We start from the raw sequence: 18,008 nt of genomic DNA on the forward strand, positions 1-18,008 counted from the left end.
TCGTTTTGATTTGGGGCCAATGCAGTAGACCTTTTGCGATATGAGTTTTCCGCCGAGAGCAGCCATAGCCGATGAGTGGCGCATTTAAAATCAGCGGGTGGTCGAAATTGTTCGGAGCCCTCCACTACGGCATCTCTTACAGCCCGAGTCACTTTGAGGCGTTGAACCCCATGAACGAAACCTCTCAAACGAGGAGACGACGGAGCCCGTAAGTGACTGTCGCCACATTGTAGCCACTTTCAAAGCCCATTTCAGCCGCATTTCAAATAACATAGGGCACATAGCTCACATATTCTCGTCACCGCTTTCTGGAGGGAAATTTGCTATCTCCCACACACTGAGCACACCGGAGCACTGCATGTTACCGTTGATCAGCAGTTCTCGCGTCATAGAATGGCGCCCGGGACGGAGTAGAGTGTTCAGCCTGGTGTTTACTCAAGGAATAACACTGGAGGAATAACAATGTTAATTGTACTGAATGTTGGCTCATGAAAGGTAAAATTAAAGTAATTTAGCTCCTTAAGGAAGTCTTCTCTGGTAGACTACGGAAGAAAAGCAATCAGTGTTTGCCGATCCCTTTTGTCGTTCTTCCTCTAGGGTAGTTAAAATAGCTCTGTTTCTACTGCACTGCGGAAAGGTCAGCGCCGCATATCAAGGAGCCACGCGCATCTTTCAGCCACGCTGACGGCTGACGAAACGGACGCAGCTGCGGAGGGCACGAGTGCGCGGCATTCCAAGTGCGGTGTCTGAAGGCGCTGCCCTTTCGGCATCGCCAGCCCGCTGTTGCTCTGCAGACGCCGCCGCCAGCCGATGCGGAGGTCGCCTGCGGCTCGCTGGTCGCTTGTTTTTCCATTTTTGTGGTGATTGACCTGTGCAGCAGTAATGGAGACGACCTCCGAGGTAAGATCGCGTTTGGGAAGTTGTGCCAAGTTTTGATATGAATCAGTGCTTCGAGTGAGGGTTTTCCTGGAATATTTTCTTCATTCGATGCGAATGAATTCATTATTACTTTGTTCGTAGTTTTAGAGATAGAAGTCCAGTGGAGGCATCCGTCCAAATATTTCTGAACCAAATAAAAGGGATTGCCATAGAACGATTCCCTGCCGACCGCTAAGCCAAATCTGGTCCCCAATGTAAAGCACGTTGAGGCTGCAGTTCATAATCGAAAGTTAAAAAATAACTCAGGGCAGCAGGGACAGAACAAAAAGAGTCAAGCACCTGTAAAGTTAGCTCGTCTCTCCTTGCGTTTCCGCCTTCGCGCAAAGATTTTTCTGACTGTGTTCGCCGATGACTAAGCACCCCATATGACAATTTCGCTGCATTGTCCTATTACCAAAGTGAAAAGTGATCAATTTTTTAATTCAAGCTTCCGTCATTTGCCCTGCATGCCTCTCTCCTCTCTGATGTAATTCAAATGCGATTGCTTTACGAAAGTGTTCACCAATTGACCACTGAAACCAATTTAACTTAAAGCGGGTAATTAAGAAGGCAAAATAGTTTTTAACGAACTCTACTCAACGTCTACCACTGCTTATAAAAGTATGGCAACAGAACAATTCTATAGGTAATATCTTTGCGTCTATTGATACCAGTGCGAGCGGACGGAAAAAAAGCAGATGTGTTTTTCGAACTGTCTGGACTGCGTGCAAAGCAACTTTTCTGGGGTCGCATATTTTTTTAGGCTCAAAAATTAAGCACAAAAAAGGAAATCAGTGACTGAGTGCAAAGAAATATAGGGCACAAAACATTTTTTTCTACTTTTGCTTTCTTTGGGCTCCAAATGAGACACTTTGCAATGGTCGTAGTCCTTCCACCACATTAACGACAAAGCAGGTCAAATTCCTGGCACGATTACTGAGTACCAGAGTCTCATATGGTGATAATTTCATATCATATTTCGTATTTTGGAGGCTTCGTTGTAGAGATTTGTTGGCGGATATTGGTTTCTTTTGCATGCATGGAGTCCCGTAACTGGAATTACCAAGTACACACGGCCAGTTTATCAAAAGTACCACGCGATCGTCGGTCGGCAGGCGTAGATCAGCGCATTATCGTGGCCAGGAATAGCGAAAGCGCCTAGTGCATAGCTACCAAGTTTCCCTCAGTGGGATTGCCTCCTTGTCTCTGATTTCAAAATACTGGAAGATATATATAGCGTGCGCACAGCTACCATAGTCCTTCATAAAGTCAGCAATAAAATTCCAATAAGAAAGAGTGTCAGGCAGGGGGACACGGTCTCCTCAGTGCTTTTCACCGCGTATTTATGTATCGAGAGGCCTGGATTGGGAACAGTTGGAGAAAAGAGTTACTGGAGAATAACTAAAGAATTTGCGATTCGCTGATGACATTTGCCTTGCTATGTCACTCAGGAGACGAACTGCAGCAAATGATCAACGTGTTCGACAGGCAGAGCAGTACTGTGGGTCTAAAAATTAATATGCAGAAAACCAAAGTATTGTTCAACAGTATCTGAAGGGAACAGCAGTTTACAGTTGGTAGCAAGGTGCTGGAAGTGGTAAGGTAAGACGTTTACTTAGGGCAGGTAGTAGCCGCAGATCCGAATCACGGCAGGGAAATGACTCGAAGAATAAGACTGAGGTGGAGCGCTTTTGGGAGGTTCTCTCAGATCATGATTGGTAGTTTACCAATATCCCGCAAAAGAAAAGTATATAACACCTCCATCTTACCGGTACTCACATATGGGGCAGAAACGTGGAGGCTTGAGAAAAGTGTTCCAGTTAATTTAAGGACACCGCAGCGAGCTATGGAAAGAAAAATTATGGAAGTAACGTTAACTGACCGAAAGAGGCCGCAGTGGGTTGGGGATCAAACACGGGTTAATGACATTATAGTAGAAAGCAAGAAGAAGAAATGGATTTGGGCAGGTCTTGCAATGCGAAGGTGAGATAACCGCCAGTCCTTAGGGGTAACGGAGTGAATTCAAAAACAAGGCAAGCGTAGCAGGGGGCGGAAGAAAGTTAGGTTGGCAGATGAGATTAACAAGTTTGCTAGGATAGGGATGCCAGGCCGCAGCTGGCACAGGACACGGTTACTTGGAGAGATGTGGGCGAGGCCTTTGTCCTGCACTGGGCGTAGTCAGGCTGGTGATGATGATGGCTCTTCCAATAAGCACGACACATCCCCTGAAGCTGTCTCTTCCTTTGCCGCCAGGATTTTAGAGTTGTGTTACAGCGGCGCGAAACAGCCACGCAGAAGTGGGTGAACTGTTCCGTTTGGCTTTACGCATTTGAAAAGCTTCTTATATAGTCCAAAATCATTGTCCGTGCGCCACAGATGACAACGCTCCAGCTGTTGTGCACAGATAGTAGTGTCTTTCATGGAGTCATCTTCTCAGCTAGACACTTTGGCGTCGGACGCACAAAACACTAGAATCGCTCTCTTTTCTTAAGGTAAGAGGTAGTATATGGTTTATGGCTGTTTAACGACCAAAAGCAACTCACGATATGAGGGACGCCGCAGTGAAGGGGTGCGCAAATTTCGACCACCTGGAGTTCTTTAACGTGCACTGACAACGCATAGTGCACACTCTTAGAAAAAAGGTAGTGAAAACTTAGTAACGGCTGCTGTTACAACAATTTTGACCCTTACTACCTATGTACTATGTTCCTACGACCTTGCTACAACCTCAAAAGAAAATTAAGTAGTAACAAGGTATGGACTTCTGCTGTTACTACGTTTTTTGACAGTTACTACACTTGTACTACCCCATTATAACGCTGGTAGTATCCATTACTACCTTGATTTGGAAATGGATGATCGCAATATGCACATATACGTATACTAACGTTGCAGGTGACATTGCTACTCAATGGCCCATGTGTTTATATGACAAAAAGGGATGCCAAAATGGCAACAAATCTAATAAAATTGCCAGTGCTGTTTCTGTGTTTTCAATACAGTATATACACAGCACCTATGTGTTCCATTCTTTAGTTTGATTTCTTAATTGCACTTTTTCGCCAACCCCACGATACTGTGCCTGACTTGTGCTCATTTTTCCTTCTCGTTTTACTGCAACATGCATCCATGTTCACTGTTTTCTCTTTTGGGGTGTTTTTTTTTTGGACATACGATCTATTTTGTTTTAATAAGTAAAGAGAGCAGTCATTGTTAGCGAAATGTGTGCGGTGTTCCAGCCCTTACCACAGCCTCTCAACAGGATAGAACAGTTTTCCTAAATAAAATAAATAAATGGTAATAAAATGCAGCATGCAAACAAAATTACTCTTTATTCTAGGGGCTCAAAGGAAAGAACGACTGGACATTTTCAACTAAACAGGTAGTAAATGTTACTACCTTGCAGTTACTACGTAAAGTCACTACCTAGGTAGTCATATATGTGACGGCTGTTGCTACCCCAGAATGTAGTAACCTGAACTACCTTTTATTGCGAAAGCAATACTACTTGCACTTCCACGCCTTTGCCATGCCGCGGCGGTGACCACCATCGTGCCGCGGCAATGACCACCATTGACCTTCATTTGCGAAAGCAATACTACTTGCACTTTCACGCCTTTGCCGTGCCGCAGCGGTGACCATTATTCACCTTCATTTGACCTTGATTGCATTAGATTGGATTGGATTAGATTAGATTGGACTGGATTGGACTGGACTGGATTGGATTGGATTAGATTAGGTCAGATTACATTAGATTACATTAGATTAGATTAGATTACATTGGATTGGATCGGATAAGAGTGGATTGTTTGGATTGGTGTGGATTAGATTGGATTGGAGTGGATTAGAATGGATTGGATTGGATTAGATGGGATTGCATTGGATCGGTTTAGATTGATTGGAGTGCATTGAATTGGTTTGGATTGGATTGTATAACCGATGCATCACCACAAGTCTAACCACAAGCACCACCACCAGCTACACTACCAGCTGTACCATTGTGTAGGTACAGATATTGCTTTCGCAATTACCGGGCTTAATCAAGTTAAGCTACAGCGATTTTTTTTTAAAGTGTAGAATTTCGCCTCATTAAAATTTGACTGCCGCGGCCGGGAAAGAACCCGCATTTTTGGATTCAGCAGCAAAGCGCTATACCCACTGAGCAGACATTATGTTATTAAAGGCATAAAAAAGAGGTAAGTTATTTTCATTTGAGGTCAAATTTTTCTTCTTTACATATTTTATTCGGGGAACACGCACTTTTCTGAAGAAAATAATTTGTAGATAACCTTTCGATGATTTTAGGTTTAAGCATAAAATGCACTACAGGAAAGCCGCACCCAATGCATTACGGTTCATACCAGTAGGGTGTATCCGCAAATCTGTACTCACACAATCGTCCACTCTTAGGACGAACACGGCTCCGCGTAGGTGTGCTATTCGGAGCGTGAGCGCACCGGCGCGGCCATGCATCGAAGTGAAGTGGTCCAAGCGCAGCAGAGCACACAGGCGTGTCGTCTGCTTCAGCGCAGGAGCACACAGTCTCTCCAAAGCAAGCTCGGCCACGCTACCGCGCTGTAACAGACGACACGAAGCAACGCCTCCTAGCCTCTGTGCGCATGCGTGACTTCGCTGCGATGCGCAACGGCGACGGATGCGCTCGCAGAGCGCGGCGACGATGCGCCGTGTTCTTCTAAAGAGTGGACAACCTTCTACAAGGGTCTCTGGCTACAGAACCTGCCTCTGCGCTCACATGCTTGGAATCATCCAGCTGGGCAACCTGAGTAGTCTCCCTGGCCGGTTTGACTGATTGAGGAACCTCCGCAATCAGTAGCTCTTCTTTCTTAATTGCACAGTTTGCTCGGTTTCCTGAACCCCTTTTCATGCTGAACATGTAACCGTGTTCTGCCGCTTCTGTTGTTCATGATTGACACCACTCTCAACACTGCTTCCTCATCTCGTTGTTTGATGCTCTCATAGCGCGCCAAAGAACGAAATCACGAAGCATAGCAAAACGCTCTAGCGGCAGTACTATTGTAGTTCGAAACGTTTTCAAGACGACAAAGACGATTATTTACAACAGTAGTATAAAAAAAAATGGCTGAGGCTTAGCTAAGGTTAAGCCTAGTCAGATGCGAAGCCTATTGATGGCTAGGCTTGGTAAAGTTCCTCGCTTTGTTCTTCAGTTGTTGTAGAACGTTGTCGCCGAGCCGCATATTGAGCAAGCCGCTTAGCCAGACGTTCATCCCGCTCTTCATCGGTCTCTGTGGCACGCCTAAGCTTTCGCTTCTCGTTCAAATCAGCCCTGCTTCTAGGCGGCATCCCAACATCTGGCCGCCTCGTAAGTGCCCGGAGAGCGAGGCAAGCTCAGCTTTGCTGCTGTAGCGTCACGTGGTCAGCTGCAGCGCCTCTGATGTGGAGCCTCCACCGCCGCGGCCGACCGCGCGAGCCGGCAGCCCATCTCTCCTCTGCTGTGACGTCATGTTGTCACGTGGTCAGCCGCCGCGCCTCTGATGTGGAGCCTCCACCGCCGCGCCGACCGCGCGAGCCTGCAGCCCATCTCTCCTCTGCTGTGACGTCATGTTGTTACGTGGTGTCACGTGGTCACGCTAAAGGTCAATGGTAGCTCCACCGCCGCGCTCGACGGGCTGTAATATGCTTCGCATAAAACTATCGACTGGAATACACAGCTCCAACGACTTCACTCTCGATGCGTTTCTGGATTGTTATAGAGTTGTCGTCAGCCACTCGATGCCTTTGTATGGAGAGAGCTGCTCTTTCTGTGCAAATAAAGAGCTGAACACATGCCGGGCCTGCTGCGTCGCAAGTTCTGCTGTTCTGACCAACTTTTTTTTTTCTTATTTCCTTAGAAAAGGAGGAGTACGGGACTAAAAGCTCGAACAGCTTGACGAGGTCCCGACCCCTTGTTAGTTTCATGTACCCTCATTGACACTGGCCGACAAAAAGGCACTGTTCGGCGTTTAGAAAATTCTTCTTTAGGAAATCTATTAGACAGTATCTAGGTTTCTGCCGACTTATCTAGTGAGGATGGCTATTCGGTCCGACCGATACTCTTCAGCGATAACTGCATGCGGTGCGCTTAGGTGGGACGTATCGCTGGTGTATGCTCCTAGCTCAGTGGAAACTATGGAAACTGAATGATTCCCTCCTGCCACGCGAAATTTTTCAGTGACCTGTAACTGGTAGCCTGGAAAATACATGGTGACGTAAAGGTTTCTCACTCTTTAAACAGGCGCCAAAGAACTTTAGTATTGAAGCATCAGCGCAAGTACATTTATCGAACACCTGCAACTTTCAAAGGGCCCCAAATACATCCCAGAGATGTACTATGCAAGCGATTCAATATTCCTGGGAAGAACAAAAATGGCCCCGATGACATCCCACGCATAACTTTATGGCCGCTGGCACGTCCCACAGGCAGATCTCTTCCATATCAAACTTTTCACAAGGATCTATGAGTGACACAACGTATCTTCTTTTTGTATCCTATTTTTCTTCACTAAGAAGGTCGTATACAACATATTACTCGCCTCGAAGGGGAAATTCTGGTGCTCTGGGCCCAAAAATAGCCGAAGATGATGTCCCAGAGATTTTTCTAAATGGGACGTCCTTCACTGGGACATCCGCGGTATGTCCCTATTAATTACGGCGTGCTACCCGGTCAGTGGAAGCTTTCTTGATTATTCCTTCAGCAAGGTGTTCACTGCGACATTTATAACGTGCAGTAATTTCCTGCTTAAGTTTCGTAAGTAAAACTGTCAGCATCGTAAACTGCCCTTCTTCTTGCATACCATTTGGCCACTTTTTGCTACAAGTTCCTGCGGCAACGGATTTTGCTCTCCCTGCATAAATAGTTACCACCTCGGTTGATGAAATTTTCGTCACATTCTTTATCTAGTTCGTTTTTTTTTTCGCGCTTGCTATACCCACGGGCACTGATTAAATTTTAACTAGGGGGCGTAGGCCCACTATCCTGGAGCAGTGAAGCTTATTCACACTGGTCCCCATCAATTTTTAGAAAATTCCCCAAACGTTCGTCTAAATGAAGCGTTTCTGGAAGTGGTACATTTATTGCTCCACCCAGCTGGTAGGCGTCGGTGGCATTAAGGGTAAAGTGGATGTGGAAGTTTGTCTATGGTCGCAGGTGGCGTCGACAGACGTGCCGTCCGTTGTGGCTACTCAGGCGCTCACGTGTGTCAGCTTCGGAGCTGCTGTGCTCTTGGCTCGCCAGCAGGTGCGCCAGAACAACTACCCCGTCGCACCCGGAGGACCGCGGTTCACCCTGCTGGATGTTGCGCAAACGGTGAGTTGCGAGAGAAACAGGTGGCGAAAAGTTACATAGTGGATCAGACGTTTGTACATCCGCTACCCTCTTACGCTATCAGGATGTAAATGGCGCAGACCCTGTCTTCTATCGATAAATGTAGGGCTCGTGCTGAATGCCACTTTTATCGACTTGGGCAACAAAGTCGCCCAAACGACCATCCTTACAACCTCTATATTGTGTGTCTAATTAGGACAGACACTACTTGAAAGCTCAATGAAATTACAGATAACGTCGCATGTATGAAGGGAGCCAGCAGTCATTGAAACCATGGAAAGTACAGGGCGTTGTGTTTCTTAATTTATTTACGGTGCTGATGAGTCACAAATTAGTAATGTATTCATTTTTTACCACAAAGATACTTTATTATTGTTCACTGCAGATTACTATTACTACGCGTAAGCATGATATAATTTGCAGTATCAGTGTAGCATAAAGTTGAGACTAACCCTCGCTTCAAGGCAAGGTCTTTTCTCAGCCGAACACAACCATTTGTCCTTTGTGTCGCTCGGGCAGTCGAGTGCAACGTCCAGGACCTGTGCCATCCGCCTGCCTAACTCTTTAACGGGTTCCACGCATCGTAGAAAGATGGCGTCATGGCTGCGAACCACTATAGGGTGCCTCAATGCCCTCGCCTCTCCGCGACACATGTTCCCCGCTGGCTCAGAATTACGTTACACGCTCTGCGCTATAATTCATCCCAGTAGTTCTGCGGAGCACAATACCAAACCTGCGATGGGTGCACAGGCAACGTTCTGAACCTGCGGAATGTGGTGTTAGTGTAAAATACCCAAGCAGGATTATGGGCTATCCCGCTTTAAATTGCGTATGAGCCAAAACGCTACTTCGTATCGAGACATACCGTACGATCGCGTTTCGTCGCTATTCCCGACTTTTGCGTGCCTGAATTTTTCGCGGTATAAAACATCGTTTTCAAGATGGTGCCAACCTTCTAAGCAGGACCTCTCGCCTCGGACTGAATTTGTCGTTGTTGCTGCATTTGTCAGCATGTTCACTGGCTATAAATGGGGCACCGGGCGTTAGCTTCGTCTCATCTCGCCTGTAATGAAGCGTATCAGCGATAAACTTCCTGTTTTTTTTTTTTTTTTTTTACAGAGATGATTCTGCAACTTCTAGTCCTGAAGGGAAGCGTCGATTTCTTGGCAAATATGCTTCTCATTATAATCACCAGATGGCGCCACTCGCTGGCCTTATCGTTTTGTCTCCGCTTGCATGCGCTGAACTAAATGTACAAATTTTACAAACAGTGTAACTTCATACAAATGCTTGCGTTTAGCGTATGTGCCGGTGTGGAGGAAGATGACTCGTAGACGCCGCCGATTTATACTCTTTTATAACCATATCTGTAACTCCGCGAGCAGGCGACACCAGACGGCCATGCGCGGAAGAACACGTTTAACGCGCTCTCCTGTTTGGCTGAGGAGGTCTCTGCCTTTGTCACTCCGGTAACACTGCAGCGGCACGCATCAGTTGATGCAAGCGCTGCTCCAGTGGCAGCACAGCACGTAGGCACTCGTTTGCTTTCAGCGTGTTGCCCCGTGGGTTTTGCGCCGTGTTCCATCTCTCTTCTGGCGCCAAGGTTACCCGCGGCGCGAATACAACCCGAGCAAAAACTTTCCATGCTTAAAACAACCACATGCCTCCAGTTGAAGCCGAGTCCACGACCTTTGCAGTTTTCCACTCGCTGCTCTATAAACCCGGCTATGGCGGCGGCTGTCGACGTTTCTGCTTTCCAGTGACGTTCTCCATACGCCGCTGCGATTAAGGGTGGCGCTAGTGAACAGTGTAACTAAAGCGCCTTTAGTGTAACCGTTAGGCTTCACGCAACGCAGTCAGACTGAAAAAAGTAGAAGACTTCGCTGCTGCCCCCGTAGCTTAGCTTGTAAAGCGCTGCAAGCGAGATGCGTTGGTCGTGGCTTCGGGTCACACCGGGGACTTGTGGTTGCTATTAATTCTATTTTGTTATCAATTATGTTTCAAATAAAAATAATTGTCGTGTTAATTTCGCATTGATCAACCCCATGAATTAAAATAAAATATTCCCTGCATTCTTCTCTGGTTTAAATGACTGTTCACTTTGCTCGTATTAATGTTCCAATGAGCACCTCATTTCCTTACCCAAGTCGGCTCAGTAACATCATGAGAACATTCTGTGCATTAATATACGCGCGCAACGTTTCACCTTGCTTGCCGCGTAACCTGGATGGGCATGACCCTCACTCACCTTGATGAAGTATGAATGACTATTAACGCTGCAAAACAGCATGCTCTAACAAACTACCGTCTAAAACGATCACACAATCAATTCCTCGATGCATTTGGTGGCACCTCAAGATTTTCATTCCCTTCAGGTTTTTTTCGCATTCAGTACGGTTACCCCCTGTCAAGCATGCACAATAACAAACCCCTCTTCTGCCTAACCTTGTCTGCTCACTTCGGAGCCCTCATATAGTGGCTAAGAACGTTCAAGTGCACCACTGCAGAAGAATGGCCTGAGGGGCGAGTTGGTGCATGATGAAATGAACGGCGGCGCAACAAGGACAGCTGTCCCCTTTCTCGTTAGTGTCCTTGTTGCGCCGCGGTTCATTTGATACACCACTGCCCTTGCATACACTAGGACAGTTTTGAATCTACAGCATTGGAAACAAAACTTATCCTGTATGTGAAATGGTTTAAAAGCTGACTAGGTAACTTCAACTAAATTACTAATAAAAGCGCAAGTCAAAAGTCACATCCTGCTTCTTTCACGTCCCTGGGCTCAACGCTGTACCTTGGCGACTTCGAAAACTGATGCGACGTTTCTTTTAAAAGTGTAGCTACTAAGGCTAAAGGACCACCAAATGTGATTGTACGGTTTGCCGCAAGGACCAACCGAGACAAATTCCTTGCTGCTGCAAAAAAGACACGACTAAACGCATCAATGCTTGGGTTTGAAGGAACTGATCCTATATTCGTCAATGAACACTTGTGTCCAGAAAATAAGATACTGCTGGGGAAAGCAATCCAAACCAAACGCGATGTCGGCTGGAAGTTTGCTTGGGTGTCTGAAGGGAAAATATTGATGAGGAAAGCAGAAAAATCGAAGGTGGTTCATGTGACCTGCGAAGCAGATCTAGAAAGAATAACTCGGGCCCATGGGACACAAGCACAAAGTGATAATCACCCTGACTTGAGCTCATAATGGCTTCCAGAACAAACATATCTATACTTCATAGTAATGTTCGCAGTCTCAACAAAAACCTGAGCCCCCTACTTTCGTTTATCGTTGAACAGGGGGAGTCTTTTGAAATCACAGCGACCACGGAAACGTGGCTGAAAAAGAACGAAAACATAACAATTCCTGGTTACACGACATTATCACAGCCACGGAACTCGCAGTTTCGTGGTGGCGGTGTGGCGATGTTTGTTGCTGATAGCCTGCATTACACTATCTTATCATCACTTTCATCTTGTTCGCCTGAACTTGAAGCACTATTTCTGAAACTTGAATGGGGACTAGTAGTGGGCGTAGTTTACCGACCCCCGAGCTCAAGTCTTTCCATGTTTTTTGACAAATTGGAAATTATCTTGTCATCTTTAGCCAAGAACTACAAAAATGAAGTTATAATCGTTGGAGATGTTAATATTGACACACTTTCTACGAACACCATGGATTATACATATCTACTTCAGTCATACAACTTTCGCAATTTGATTAATTCTCCGACGCGCATAACCACTTTTTCGGCAACATCTATCGATCATGCACTGACAAATATTGACACAGGCGCACAAGCAGGCGTATATCAAACCCCAATTTCGGATCACTTGCCGATTTTCGTTAACGTAGACACACCTCCTGCAATAAAAGAGAATAAATCGCGAACTGACGCAAAGCTAGATTATGAATCATTCCGCAAAAAGTTGTTATTCCTCAATACTGACCTAATCTATCATGAAGATGTTAATATAGAGTTCTCTAACCTGATTACCACCCTTGTGGATCTAATAAAAAACAGTAGCCGAAGTACAACAGCCACGAGGCGTTACAAGCCAATTTGTCCGTGGATGACAGAAGAAATTTTGAACGTGTTAAAGAAGAAGGACTATTGGTATCACAAATGGCTACATCATAGAACTAACCAGTATTACTTGTACCAGTTCAAATGCGAACGTAATAAATCAGTGTCGTTAATGAGAGCCCGCAAAAAGGAATATTTTGCACGCCGAATTAAAGCCGCCACTGGCAATTCAAAGGAAATGTGGCAAATTGTAAATGAGGTGACACATAACTTTAAAAAACGTTCCATACTTCCCTCCAATGTGACTGAGCAGACAGTTGAAGAATTTAATACATTTTTCACCAAGGTTGGCCCTGATCTAGCATCGAAACTTCCTGATATAAGTACTAGCAGTGATCTTCCGCGGCCAGTTTTAAATTCTTTCGTTCTGCACGAAGTTGAATTAAATGAAGTGATGTGTGTCGTTATGGATTTAGCAACAAACAAGGCGGCAGGCTACGATGGCATTCCTGTGAAGCTAATTAAAGAAAATATTGATGTTCTAGGACCCATATTATGCCATTTATTCAACCATTCAATACTCAACAGCACATACCCATCATCCCTAAAGATAGCACGTGTTACTCCTGTATTCAAGGACGGCGACTCCTCTGACCCTTCTAGTTACAGACCTATCTCTGTACTTAGTGTTATTAATACCATATTCGAAAAAATTCTTTACAAACGTATTCATCAGTTTCTTGAGAAATATAACATTATATGCCCAGAGCAGCACGGATTTCGCCCACAGTACTCCACCAGCTCAGCAGTCATCACTCTTACCCAGGCAATTAATGATGCTTTACACAATAACAGACTCGCAGCAATTATCTTTCTGGACATTAAGAAAGCCTTCGACACAGTTAACCATGACATTATGCTAAATAAACTAAAAACATATGGATTTCGCGATAAGGTGCTTGACTTTTTCTCTAGCTACCTCACAAACCGCCAACAAATTGTTTCAATGAAATCTTTCTCGTCATCACTTCAGCGCCTACACACAGGGGTTCCCCAGGGGTCTACTCTTGGTCCGCTGCTCTTTTTACTGTACGTAAATGATCTGCCCAAGGTATTAGCTTCATCCAAAGCCATCATGTATGCTGATGACACTGCCATTGTAGTTACTGCTCATCATACGGTCGAACTTGAAAGCATAGCAAATATAGAACTGGAAAAAATCTCTGACTGGTTTCTCACAAACAAATTAACAATCAATGCTAAGAAAACTAAATACATACTGTTCCACTCAAAGAAAAAATCAATTCTTTCAACTGATATTACATTAACTATTAACCAGTCCCAGCTTGAGTCAACAAATAATTTTACATATCTTGGAGTCACACTGGATAAACATTTACACTGGCAACATCATATTGAGGCGACTTGCACTAAGATGGCTTCCGGTTGTTATGCTCTTCTCCAGACGCGCGAATACTTTGACATCAATATCCTCCGTGTCCTATACTTCACATTAATACATACTCACCTTTCATATTGCATCGAGTCGTGGGGCTGGACGTATAGCACATACCTAGAGCCTATTAAAAAGTTACAGAAGCGAGCACTTAGAATAATTTCATTTTCTAGTTACACTGTACGCAGTAAGGCACTATTTACTAAACTACGCGTATTACCCCTCAATTTACTTCGTGAGAAAAGAACTGCTGAATGTGTCCATAAAATAATAACAAACAACCTCCCGTTTGACATATCAATATTTAACATCCCGCCACTTCCAACACGGAGCCGCACGTACGGCAATTTTAACTTGCCAGTGAAAAGAAATGTATATGGAGAGCGTCTCCTAGAGTTTACGGGCGTAAAAGTTTGGAATAATCTACCACATGACCTAAAGACTGCCTACAACTTCTCCATTAGAATAAAAAATTATTACCTTAAAAAGAATGACACACTTTGAGTTCATACTTTCATCTTTCAATAGTCGTCTTAGATATTTGCCAGATATTATTTGCATGTAGCCGAATCCTGATACCTTGATTTATTTACAGATTTGTACATTTGCGTCTATTCTAAGGATGTTTGTGATTAAAAAGTGTGCACTGAAATCATTTTATCCTGTTCTTGTGTGTTGTACCCTTGTGATGCTTTGTAAATACTTAACAGCTATTTTCCCTTCGCTTTTTGTGATGCCTTAATTTTTGTATAAGTTCTACGCGTTTTGTTTGATCTAAGTTTCTTAGTTTATATAATCTGTAATATATGTATTTCTTTTGTTGATGCTCTTACAAGTGTTGAGAGTGATGTATAGCATTCTTTATACTAACTTACTGTCTTTATTTTGGTACATTGTTGCCTGCATGTTTGTATACCTTTTTTTCCATTGGACCCGTTACTAGCCGTTGGCTATGGGTCCGGGCAGTGTTTGCGTACATTTTTTGCAACAAAGACCAATAAATGAATGAATGAATGAATGAATGAAAAGTATGATTCATAGAATAGTCTGCATATGGCATGAGAACTGTTTACACAGGTCAAGCGTGGCCAAAAAAAGCGGCTTCTTGCGTGATTTCAAAGACAAAGAGCACACCGTTTGTTAAACTTGTTACTTGCCGAAACACTGCTTGGGCAGTAGATTCTAGCGAACATGAATCTCTAGATTTGAAACAAAACAAAGATTTGAAACAAGATTTGAAACGTTTTCAATAAACAGAACCTGCTTTGCTATTCTTTAAATGCTGCATATGCTCTCAGATGCGCTGAAGGCGAGCTTCTCGGCGTTCTTTTTCCAGGTCCTCGCGTTGTGCTCCGCAGTACTGGCTTTGCTCAAGGGGATTTATGTGCTGGAAGGGAAGTGGTCACTCGAGTTTTTGAACACTTCGACTCTGCGATTAGCCACGTCTGCTTTTGCCATGGCAGCGACTTTTGTGAGTATTTGTGTTTTCTGAACCACTCCAGAAACTACAGCCCGCTTCCGTAAACTGCTTGACGCTCTTACGCTGACTTAGCATGTTTTACACTGCTGTCAAAATTGTCATCGAATCCTTGGACGTTGTGTAGCTGATAGTGCAAAAAAATGGGTTGGCAGTTTGCCTTCATTTTGCCCTCTACGCATTTTTCACAAACATCACCATCATCACCAGCCGTACTACGCCCACTGCAGGACAGAGGCCTCTCCCATATCTCTCCAATTAATCCTGTCCTGTGCCAGTCGTATCCACCTTATCCGCGCTAACTTCTTTATCTCATCCACGTGCCTAACTTGCTGCAGCGCCCTGTTATGCTTCACCTCTCTTGGAATCCAGTTAATCACTTAAGGCCATCGGTTATCTTGCCTCACAATCCGCAGAAAATCTAAATTTATTTTTCGTCCAAGAACAGCTCTCTTCGCATGTCGTCTCTTTTTCGTGTCTTTGTTTGTGAACACTGCGCACAGTGCGCACAGATGGTCGGGGAAGCTGCACACTAACTCTAATGATGCACAAGTTTAATCGAAGTGGAGATGCTACCATTAAGCCGGGTTAAAGTCGTTCGCCTGCGTACGTTCTGCAGAATGTAAACCCCTGAACAGCCCTTAACAGGAGCAGCCGTTTCGCATCGGAAACCGTCTTCAACAAGCTGTATGCATCTTGATATTTGTCTACAACTTCAGGGCGCATGCGGGCGCGTTCTTCCTGATTGTAATGAATATGATCTTAGTGTATCACATGCTTGAGGCCGAAAGCAGGAGCTTTGTGGGCTGTGCACGGCAAAAAAAAAAGAAAAATTCCGTTGCAGGTTTGCCGTTAAGCTTGGTAGACAAACTGAAATTTCTTGAATCTGTGTTATAATCCTTTATTTGACATACATATTTCCCGTTTATTTGTTGCGCTACAGATATTTCTCAATATATTTCGTTTTCTAGTGTCTCGGTGCTCTTTGTACTCATGTTCTCATTTTGCATCCTTTACATCCATTAATAGTTAATAGCAATTTCTCTTTACATTCTACTCATTTCTCAGTCACTTCTGCGTGACACTGTGGACGCTGCCTTTCGATGGTGTAGTCATTTTGTTGACCTGAAGTAATAGGGGCTTCTTATCTTCATTTTTATAATTTTCCTTCGGTAAAAACTAAATAAACAGATTGGGTTATGGGGATTTAACGTCTTAAAGCGACTCAGGCTATGAAGGACGCCTAAATAAACAGAATCAAGCCCAACCGAGATTCAGTGCAATATTGAGCATAAAACTGATAAAAACTCCGGGAGCGTTTTGGCCATACATTTTCGCTCCGCATAATGGACAAGACGAGATCCTAGACGGAAATTTTTTGACATGCGTCGTATATTGTTTGAAATTAAACCAAATGGGGGAGGCATCCATTTGTTACAACTCGTTTTGTAGCATAACACTTTATGCTACGTTTGCTACAGTGATGTGCATGGGAAGAAGCTTAAGGATAAAACATTTGTTGCAAGGATTTTTGGAAAGGCAAGTGCTCAATCCCTGAAAAATGCTATTATACTTCTGAGCACTTCTAATTCTATCTACAGAAGGGTCCTTTTTCGCCAATTCATACTATTCGCTCTTCGGCCGAGTCCGTAGGCCATTTCTGGCATGGACACATCTCCCGCTCAAATAGTGAAAAATTTAACGTAACATATATTGCCCTCGTTGCTTTATAGGTGCGTTCCTTTCCGAATAAATATTCCTTAGTTTGAATCCCTCTGCACTGTTACACAATTTCCTTACATAAACATAATACTAATGCCTTAGTAGTTGATTCATTTTTCTTACCAACACTGAGATCAGGAATGCGAAAACAATTACGAGGAACTTTAGCGGCTAAAGTGGTGAAAGGCGAAATCCTGAACGCTGCATTCTGCTACGCGATTGTTCACTTCACATTCTGTTGGTGCATTAATTAACTGCCAATTATTGACGCTTAGTCTTTGCCTTTAGGACTGGAACGCGACAGCGTATTGTGACGCTGCCAGGCAGTCCACGGAGCGCCACCACCCGTTCGGCGCGATGCCTTGCCCTTTGAACGCAACGCTTTTTGAGGAAAGGAAATAGCGCTGTAATTCTCTGTCATCCCGATGAACACCTGAACCGCACCTTACAGGAAGGGAGGAAGTGGAGTGAAAGAAGAAAGATAAAGAGGGGCCGTAATGAAGAAAATGAAGATTGTATTTGAGGAAAGGAAATGAGGCAGTAACTATCTCGCATATCTCGGTGGACACCCGTCAAAATTCGCGCGCAGTGACGGCACGACCATTTCGACCAATCTGAAACGCGCACAAATTTGCTAACACGTCTTGGTCACGACAGTGTGAGCCATTAAAGGCTTTCGCCTTAAAACTTGCTGGGACACATAAGCTTTTCCCTATGGGTATGGCGAGATAGCGTTAATGCAGCCGCCTGGGCTCTGTTTCACGCATTCCTTCGCAGGCGTGGTTATTCTCTACTATACATTCATAGAACGCTGGGAGTAATCGTACCACTCCTGGTGCTGTCGTGCAGCGGTTAAGCGATGCGCCACTGCCTCGGCATGTGGCTGTTTGAAACACGTCCACCGGTGGGGCTTGTGAGACCTAGGTTTTTCTTCCCGAGTGAGGTATCACAACCAATAATTAATTTAATTGCCACCTGCCTCGGTTGCAGGCGGCACCGTGGTATTTTTCGCTCACAATATTGGCGGCGACACTGCCCTTACAAATTTTTTTAGACAATCTATAGACT

At 44.5% G+C, this 18,008-nt stretch overlaps 1 protein-coding gene across 1 annotated transcript in view; it reads left to right on the forward strand.

Annotated features, from left to right (window-relative positions):
- The first annotated feature begins 764 nt into the window (after positions 1 to 764).
- LOC149337759 (multidrug resistance protein mrp-7-like) overlaps positions 765 to 18,008 on the forward strand; it is a 157,568-nt gene continuing 140,324 nt past the window's right edge. The window contains exons 1-3 of the mRNA XM_089553505.1: positions 765 to 900; positions 8,084 to 8,242; positions 15,078 to 15,212. Coding sequence (XP_089409631.1) covers positions 883 to 900; positions 8,084 to 8,242; positions 15,078 to 15,212 — 312 coding nt within the window. The 5' untranslated portion in view covers positions 765 to 882. The remainder of the gene's footprint in view (positions 901 to 8,083; positions 8,243 to 15,077; positions 15,213 to 18,008) is intronic.

The sequence above is a fragment of the Amblyomma mixtum genome, chromosome 7 (genome assembly GCF_055824585.1).
Source record: "Amblyomma mixtum isolate Tamu chromosome 7, ASM5582458v1, whole genome shotgun sequence".
NCBI lineage: Eukaryota > Metazoa > Arthropoda > Arachnida > Ixodida > Ixodidae > Amblyomma > Amblyomma mixtum.